Below are 9,546 nucleotides of genomic sequence, written 5' to 3'. Positions count from 1 at the left end.
TATGTGTAAAATAGAGTTTACGCACCCTCTCAGGCTGCTACAAGTCCCTGATTGTAATTCAGAGCTACTGCTCTGGTGTCACAAAATGCCCTCAGATATATTATAATGAACTAGACAGTAAATGCAAAGATGGCGCTCATTCAGTCAAATGAGAGTTTCTCGCCTGGTGCGTAAGCCTAAAAAGGTTTCTAGCTCCCAGGTTTACTTCCTGGTTATATGGCCCACTGAATATTCGCAGTAGTGTTTCCCCCCTTACCCCCACCCACAAGTTCCCACTCTGCCCATAGACTTCACACTGTGATGATGTTACAGATTTTTTTTTTTTAACTCAGTGGATCAAAGATTCATAATAGAAAGCATCATAACTGACCTTGCAGTTCGAGGTGTCCTGTCAGCACTTTTATAGACGTTTCTTTTATAAGGGTGGCCTATGTGGGAATTTTCCACCGGAATTCTGCAAATCGCCACTGGAAAAAAAAAATGGTGGCAAGGCTGAGCTGCAATACTGTGTCTACTTCTGTTACAAGTCTATGAGTCCACCACTTTGACCAGCCATGTTTCTACATGAGCAGACGAACCAAACACTGGCTCTGGATACACCCTTGTGCATTTGCATGAGTTTTGCAGTGACCATAAGTTCTCCTACATGCTTGGAAGAAGAGAGAGATGAGGTGTTTACAGTCTGCAAGATCACGACTTGATGCCACTTAATCCTACACACTGATCCTTTAGACGTGTGTCATTTTATTATTTTTTTTATATTCCATAGTTTTCACTTTATAGTGATCATTTATTGGATTTTATAGTTTGCTCAAGTTTATGTGAACGTGGCAGCTTATGTCATTTTGTGGACTATATTCACAGTCTTTGATTTATGGTCACGGTAATGAGTAGGTGTGTGTGTTTGTTCATGCATACAGTATGTGATGATTGAGTTCACAGTGGGTGAGCAACATGCAGCGACATGGAGAAAGACTAATTTGGAAAGTCATGTCTGTGGATGGTCAGGCTGCAGCTGTGAAACTGGAGCCCAAGTGTTGATTTGGAGCAAAGGAGCTGAGACTCAGAGTGACGCTCTAAATCCCCACGCTCATGAACACAACAATCATCTGCAAAATTTGCAGTTTGAAAGGCAAACTGACACAACCACAAATATGCACCCACACATGCACATGCACACACTTACAGTCGTATAACAGATGCATGCAACATGTCTGTTTGCGCTCAGTGCATGAGAGCACGTTTTGTACTTTATACAAATGTTTAACGTCGTGAATAAAGTTAAGTAATATCCAACAGGCCTAGCAGAGAGCTTTTTGGTGCACCAAAACAAAAGACTGAACACTGAAATGGCTCTTGGGGATCATTAAAGGGATAGTTCTGTGTATTTGAAGTGGAGGTTTATGAGGTACTTATCTATAGTCAGTGTATCACCTACATGGCAGCAGTTTGAAGAAGCAGGAGGAGCACCAGTTTAGGCAGCAAATGTCCTGCTGTGGACAAGGTCAGCAAAATGTATTTTAGCCACAGGAAAAAAGCCCAAGTGTACGCTTCATTTGAATATTTTCAGAATATTTTAGAAAATATCAATCTCTCTGGAGCAACCAGACTCCTTTGGCTCCTTTGGTTGTTTCCCGAAATCGTCTATTTGTATTTTATCACTTAATTACTATTATTTGCATTTTTAATTTCGGTGTGTAGATGTAGGGCTTTGTGGCGTGGTTTGAAGGGGTAACAGATGTTTAAAAGTTAAAAGTTTTTAATATGTAATTTTTAATATGTAATCTCTTGCTAAAAATACAAAGAAAAAACAGTATAAGTTGTTTTGAAAAGCTCTCATGAAATCTGCATAAACGTCTGACCTCTAGTTTTCTGACTGCTGCTGTCTGCGTCACAGTGTCTCTCAGCTCCACCCCACAATTTCTACTTTGTCACATGATGCGTGTATGATTAAATATCTGTCTGCGGGTAGATTACTGAGGTCTATCACATAACCAGCGGAGGATAATGACGCTGGCACTCCTACAGTACAGAACTGGACTTGAGGTTTTACATTTACATCCAGATCTGAGAATAAGCTTCTGTGAGTCCACACTTGAGTCCAAACTTTTTGCATTTGATGCAAAGTGATTTGAATCATTTTCTCTCCTCTGACTCACCAGATGTCTTAAGTTTGGGCAGCCTGTCACTATGCATCACTACATGATTCACCCAGGGAGCGGTAACACATATCTTAAACTCACACATTGCAGACATCTCCACTTAGCAAATTGGTAGGTGCAAAGGGGCCGCAACTCAATGTAATCCGATCTGTAATCTTAAATATTATGATGATGTAATCTAAGACAAAGTGGTTATTTCAACTCTGAAACATGATGACAGACAGAACTGTGGTTGCTCTGCTTCACTGACTCGCCGGGGACACTTATGAAACATGGAGGACAGATTCAGTGCACTACATGTGCATATGGAAAGTTTCCAACCCATCAGAGCCACCTGCTCTTTCTAAACTGATCAGGTCAAAGCAGGTGAAAAACTTCACCCCTTATCAACGTGAAGCTGCACACTGTCACCCTCTCCAGTGGAAGACATACTTTAAGTCAGACTTATATACTAATGACTATATGATGGCTGGGAATTGAGAAATTTCCTCAACCACCTCTTGCAAACTTGTTGTATTTTGTTGCTGTTTACAACAAAATAATATATTTGTAGGAAGTGTTCAAATGTGTTTACACCTTAAAGGGATAGTTCAGGCTTTTTGAACTGGGGTTGTATGTATATCCATAGTCAGTGTATTACTGAGAGGCGATGGCAGTTGGCATGCCTCCAGATTGGAGAAGCAGCATGAGTATCGGTGCAGGAAACTAAGCAACGTACTGCTGACAGGGTCACCAGCAAAACATAACACACCTAAAACACAATTTAAAAAAAGGTTCAAGAGTATCCTATATTTAGAATATTTTAACCACAATGAATCCACACAATAACACAATAAACTAACCAATCAAGGCAGCAACTCTGTTCTACAAGTTAAAATTGCTCTTTTTGTCAAAGGAGCCTGGTCGCTGTGGAGAAAGCAATAGTTGACTTAAATAAAAATGGCTGACCATGAGAAATGGCTGTCTGTCAGCAGGGGTAGAGTGGTCAAAGTATTCCAAATATGGCGTACACATTAACTGAGGTACCTAACATTAACTTAGGTATCTAACATACGTTTTGCTGCAGCGGTATGTTGCTTAGCTTCCTGCGCTGGTACTCCTGCTGCTTCTCCAAACTTCGGGCATGTCGACTGACCATCTAGGTAGGTAACACATTAACTATGGAAAAGTACCTCATACAACCCCACTTCAAAAAATCCAGACCATCCCTTTAATATTTAATATAATTGAGGACATATTTATTTCATTTAAAAAAAAACATTTGATTGATTTTTTTTAAAAATGTTGTTTTTCTGTGAGTGGGAACTGAGGAATCTCCACCTACTCTCGCATCCATATTGTTTGATTTGTTATTGTTAACATCAAAGTAATACATTTAATCATATAGAATATGTTAAAAAAAATTCTTAAGCCTTAAAAAACTAATACAGCACATCTTCAGTTATGGGATGGAGTTTATTTAATCCCATTGCAAGAATAAGAAAACTTTCATCCTCTTTTAAATTAGCATTTTCCTCTACAGTACATACTCATTATGTGTATTATAGCTATACTGAAATATTCATTCCACTGCTTGATATTCTGATTTTCATATTTATACTCTTGATGTAATGTTGACACTGCAGGAAAAGATGAAACCTTTTCTACAGTTACTCTCATCGTAAATCACTATGATCAAATGTACCTACGCTGCAAAGATTCTGAGAGTCTAATTTCACCAGAGAGCAGTTATATGCATGCATCTAAGATAAATTATAAATGTTTGAGGAAGCGTGTGCTTTTGTTCCCTCTTGTCCACCGTCGTTCTGTCCTGCAGGCTGCTACCAAACAGCTACTAGCAGGCAGAAGGTGAAAGGTTGGACCGAGCAGCTGCAGCTGTTGCCTTGTCTCTCGTCTCGAGTGTTGTGTGATGTTCATTCTTGCCTTTTAGAAACTCGCCCGGGCACAGAAGACCCCCTGTGACCAATCAAATGAGGGGACCCCGAGTCCAGTCAGCCAATAGGGGCCGAGGTCTGGGTATAAATGCTTAAGTCCATCACCTGGCAGAGTTGGGCAACCCCTACAATCGGTGGGCAGGACCTGATCCCGGGATCTGTTACCTCTTTCTTTTCTCCTAAGCAGGTAAAGAAGCAAAAGAATGCTTTATTCTGTATTTTTGATAAATCCAAGGGAGAGATTATAGGACAAAAACCTCTCCTTGACAAATCCATTTTTAACCAAATATCTGTCAGACAGATTCTATTGGTGAACTCTGGAGCCTTGAAAACTTTTCCTCCTCTTGCATTTTTGTCTTGGATTCCTCTAAAGCTCTGCACATATTCTTGGGATGTGGAAACTACTAAAATCTGCTCTGATCATTCCTCTATCAGTGCACACTGTAATGAAACTTTTCTTTGAAAGGCCTGATGCTCTGGGTTTCTTGGCTGTGGGTTTAGCACCAGTCCGCTGATAAAGGGATAGTTCGGTAAACGGCAGTGTAGGGTCACGGAAACAGCTGTGACTATCCATCATATCTGCTGCTGACGCTAGCAGGGCAGGCATCAAGTGTGACTTTGAATAGTTTGGGAGCACTTGCAGGACATGCAGTGCTTTGACCTTTCGGTGCACCAGGTGTCATTAATCAACTACACCTCAAGCAACCGAAGGCGTTATGACGTCTATTTGACGGACAGAGTTTGGCTTGTAAATAGATACATTATGGTGGCTGTGAAGGTGGCTGTAAATCTATTCTTGACCCCACACGTCTCTTCTGACTGATTCTGCAGCTGCAGCTCTGTCGATTCCGGCTCCGCAGTTAGAAATTTATATTAAAGAAGTTTGTATTTAATGACTAGCTTATTAGCTTCCAAATTTGAGATATGTGAGAGCTGAGGTAGGGATATGCAAACTATTTTTATCAAGAAGCTTTTCAGTTCAGTTATTATTTACGGAAACAATTGCATTGTACCAAAAACATTAAAAACAAAACTAAGACAAAAAGGGAGATGGCCAGATATTACTAAATTAAAACCACTTGCAGTTTCAAGTATTTGCATTTTTGTGATATTTTCAGTCTTTAAAAAGATTGTCTCTTTTAAAAGTTTTGTTGCTTCCGGTGCAAAATTACTTTTTGCTGCCCAGGTACTGCAGCACAGTCTTAAGCATTAGTCTTAAGCTGAATGGAGTGAGAGAGAAGAGAAAATCATTCATCGTAATGTGCTGGAAACTGTAGCTCCCTGCGGAGGGGAGGGGTGGAGGACGAGAGGGGGCACAGCCAGGTTATTAATAATCTGCCATGTGGGTGGTGGGGGACAGGTGGTGAGACAGGAAGGAAAAGCATGTAGACTGCTCAGCTGATGGACAGAGAGAGAGAGAGACAGAAAGAAAGGAACAAGACAGAAAAAAGTAAGTCAGGGAGACAGATAGAATGAGACGGTGTCTCCTCTTCACCAGGAGACTCATAGACAAGACGCTAGAAAAACTTGGAGAAATGCCAGAAAAGGAAAACGGTATTCACCGGGTCACTATGCTGTGTTTCAGTTTGCTTTGTTACATCACCGCAACAAAGGCACATTAAATACTTGACAAAAACATGTAAAATCCTGCTCTTATATCCTTTAGTCTACAAGCACAAGAGATTCAGAGAAATAACACCTCCTCTCTTCTTTTTCTAACCTCTCCTCAGGTGGAGCAAAAACCGCAGCCATGGCAAAGAACTGCCACAACGACTACAAGATGAAGTTCTCGTTGGACGACGAGTTCCCCGATCTGTCCCTGCACAACAACCACATGGCCAAGGTACAAACCCCACTCTGACACACGTTCTAAACAGGCACCAGATTGTCTTAGATACAACAGAGGAAATCATAAGAGTGTACAATCACTGACCTGCGCTGGGTGTCACCCACTGCAGGCTCTGACCAAGGAAATCTACGGCAAGCTGAGAGGCAAGTCCACCCCCAGTGGTTTCACCCTGGACGACGTCATCCAGACTGGCGTCGACAACCCTGGTAAGAAGGGGCAAGTCATCAGCATACAGATTGACACACACCAGCATGTATAGGGTTTGGGGAAACATAATTCAACTATTATGTGGTCATTATATGTCTGGCAAGTTTTCTGTCCTACCCAGTGCCAGAACCAAAAACACACCACCAGCATCCCCCAAAACATATATGAGAATCCTTAAAGTTGGACTAGCTTGCAACCTTACCGACATCCTCATCTTCCCTCTTGTCCCCAAGGTCACCCCTTCATCATGACCGTCGGCTGCGTTGCTGGTGATGAGGAGTCCTACGAGGTCTTCAAGGATCTGCTGGACCCCGTCATCTCCGACCGTCACGGTGGATACAAGCCCACCGACAAGCACAAGACCGACCTGAACTTCGAGAACCTGAAGGTGAGGAGTCAAGATTGTGTTGTTTTAGATCAAACTGTTTTAGACAAAATAAACTGCCGGTTGCTTCAATGGCCACAACAATTCAAGGTTAACTTTGTTATGATATGCAAGGCATGGTATATAACTTTTCTAAAACCAAGTTCAATTCCTCATGGGTGAAACAAGAAAACTTGGAGAGATGAAAACTAACATGGTAGCCAGGTAGCTCAGTTGGCTGTGGGTCGTCTCCCCCTGTCCTATCCATAAAATACAATAACAATGTTTATGTTTTTCTTCTTTTCTCAGGGTGGTGACGACCTGGACCCCAACTACGTGCTGTCCAGCCGTGTCCGTACCGGCCGCAGCATCAAGGGATTCACCCTGCCCCCCCACAACAGCCGTGGCGAGCGCAGAGCCATTGAGAAGCTGTCCATTGAGGGTGAATGTCAAACTAATGACAATAAGGCCAACCTATCCGATGCAGATATTTGTAGAACACACGATCTGATTATCAGGGACTGACTCCTTTCCTCTGTCCTCAGCCCTGGCCAGCCTGGAGGGTGAGTTCAAGGGAAAGTACTACCCCCTGGTCGGCATGACCGATGCCGAGCAGGAGCAGCTGATCGCCGATCACTTCCTGTTCGACAAGCCCGTGTCCCCCCTGCTGACCTGCGCCGGCATGGCCCGTGACTGGCCCGATGGCAGAGGCATCTGGTGAGAGACACGCAGACACACACACTGCAAACACAAAATAAAAGAGACTTTTTTTCTAGATCCTCCCAGTTTAGAAAGCAAAAAGATGATCAGATATGTGCTATAATCAACTGTAAAAGCTGGTTTTGTCTGCCCATAAACACAAACAACCCCCACCATGAGCTTAAATCGCCCATCTGCCCTTCCCAAGCCGACCTTTAAAACTTCCACCATCTGTCTCTCTCTGCCACAGCCCTAACATGACAGTCCTGATTATTCCTGTTTTCAAACATCTGTTAAAGTGTGTCATGAATACCAGAGCACAGTGTGCTCAGCTGCAGCATGCGTGGCCCCTCACAGTGGCTTGACATGCTGTAAATCCACCACTGTGCAGCCTGAACAATTCACATTATCAGGGTCAGTGTATTAATCAGGGTTTAATGTAAACTTCTGAGAGACACTCGGAGAAACATTTTTACCAAGCTGCAACTCTGTAGTGTCAAATTACTGAATACTTTGACCTGTGTGTGGACGAAGCGAAACTAACCTAGATTTTCTTCCTCCAGGCACAACGAGAACAAGACCTTCCTGGTCTGGGTGAACGAGGAGGATCACCTGCGTGTCATCTCCATGCAGAAGGGAGGCAACATGAAGGAGGTCTTCAGACGCTTCTGCGTTGGCCTGAAGAAGGTAACGCACAAAAACATGCACACGTAATTTCACACATGCATGAATTCATTATATTTTAACCATTGTGCATTACTTTATTTATTTTTTTTTTTTGTCTGCCTCACCGGTCAGATTGAGGAGATCTTCAAGAAGCACAACCACGGCTTCAGCTGGAACGAGCATCTGGGCTACATCCTGACCTGCCCCTCCAACCTGGGAACCGGCCTGCGCGGTGGCGTGCACGTCAAACTGCCCAAGCTCAGCACACACGCCAAGTTCGAGGAGATCCTGACCAGGCTGCGTCTGCAGAAGCGTGGCACAGGTACTGAAAGAAGAAGAAGAAGAAGAAGAAAAAGTGAAATGTATCAGTCAGGGTTAAAAAGTGCACAGATTTTTTACATTCTTGTAGAGTGAGTTAGTCAGGCAGTAGCTTGTTTCCATTTCCACTTTCCAAGAGTCTAAATGATCTTTATGCAGAAATACTGTATTTCTTATCCACTGAAGTTTAGTTAGATAACCTGCGTAACAGAGAGAGGATGGGGTCAGTTTTTTCCTCCTGCTGCTCCTTTTCTCAGACGACTTATTCCCCTCTCCTTCTTTTTTCTTTTCCTCCCAGGTGGTGTGGACACAGCCTCTGTGGGTGGTGTGTTCGACATCTCCAACGCTGACCGTCTGGGCTCCTCCGAGGTGGAGCAGGTCCAGCTGGTGGTTGATGGTGTCAAGCTGATGGTTGAGATGGAGAAGAAGCTTGAGAAGGGAGAGTCCATCGATGGCATGATCCCCGCCCAGAAGTAAAGTGGACAGATGACTGAATGACTGTCTGTGTTTGTTTTTTTATATTATTATAAAAAATGAACGGGTAGCCTTGCTGTAAAGTTATTTTACTGGTTTCGGCCGACTGGCTACTTCCTGCTTACTTCTTTCCATCAAGAAGACACTCCACTTTTCTCTCTGCTCCTTCCTTTCTTACTCACTTCTGTTAACCTCACTCATCTTTTCCTTTCCTGCTTTTTCTTTGGTTCCTCTTTCTAATTTCCTGTCACTTTAATCACCCCCTCTCCCCCCCAATTTTCTCTGTAACATCCTGGGATCAATCCATGCATAGTCTGGTCGTGGCTATGTATACACACCGAAATAATTTTTTTTTGGTTGTTGTAAATTATAACTGGACGATTAAATTATGCCCCATGTAACAATCAAACCTGCTCTCTCATGTTTTTTTTTGTGCAGAAACACGTTAGTCTTTTGCAGTAACAGACTGACAGTGATATGTGTAGCTTTGTTTACATGAACAGATACAGTTCATATTAATACGTGCACAACAAAAGAAAATCCTTTAAAATTAGATTTCACCAGACACACACAAGCCTGTCACAATAACTACATCTACTGGACAATGTCCCAGAAATAAAAGCAATAAAAGAACATTATTTAGGACCAGGGGTGGAAGTAACTAATTGCAAATACTCAAATTAGTGTAATTAAGTAGTTTTTTTGGGTACTTGTACTTTTTAAGTCTGTACTTTCATTACACTTACTTACCTTTAAAATCATAAATGAGTACCGAGAACAATTTGAATTAATATCCAGACTTTTCATCTGCATTTGTGAAAAACAGGGGTGGAAGTAACTAATTACAAATACTCAAGTTATTGTAATTAAGTG

General features: G+C 42.4%; 1 protein-coding gene across 1 annotated transcript; it reads left to right on the top strand.

The window, feature by feature from the left end:
• The first annotated feature begins 4,139 nt into the window (after nucleotides 1-4,139).
• ckmb (creatine kinase, muscle b) lies at nucleotides 4,140-9,082 on the top strand. The gene is made up of 9 exons (XM_084717538.1): nucleotides 4,140-4,283; nucleotides 5,827-5,939; nucleotides 6,055-6,151; nucleotides 6,386-6,540; nucleotides 6,826-6,958; nucleotides 7,062-7,233; nucleotides 7,779-7,902; nucleotides 8,014-8,203; nucleotides 8,498-9,082. The coding sequence occupies exons 2-9, from the start codon at nucleotides 5,847-5,849 to the stop codon at nucleotides 8,674-8,676; spliced, it is 1,143 nt and encodes a 380-aa protein (XP_084573664.1). The 5' UTR covers nucleotides 4,140-4,283; nucleotides 5,827-5,846; the 3' UTR covers nucleotides 8,677-9,082.
• The last annotated feature ends 464 nt before the right edge of the window (nucleotides 9,083-9,546 follow it).

Source organism: Lutjanus erythropterus, chromosome 4 (genome assembly GCF_056507025.1).
Source record: "Lutjanus erythropterus isolate fLutEry1 chromosome 4, fLutEry1.hap2, whole genome shotgun sequence".
Classification (NCBI taxonomy): domain Eukaryota; kingdom Metazoa; phylum Chordata; class Actinopteri; order Lutjaniformes; family Lutjanidae; genus Lutjanus; species Lutjanus erythropterus.
The sequence above is the reverse complement of the archived record's forward strand: the minus strand, read 5'-3'. Positions and strand labels throughout refer to the sequence as shown.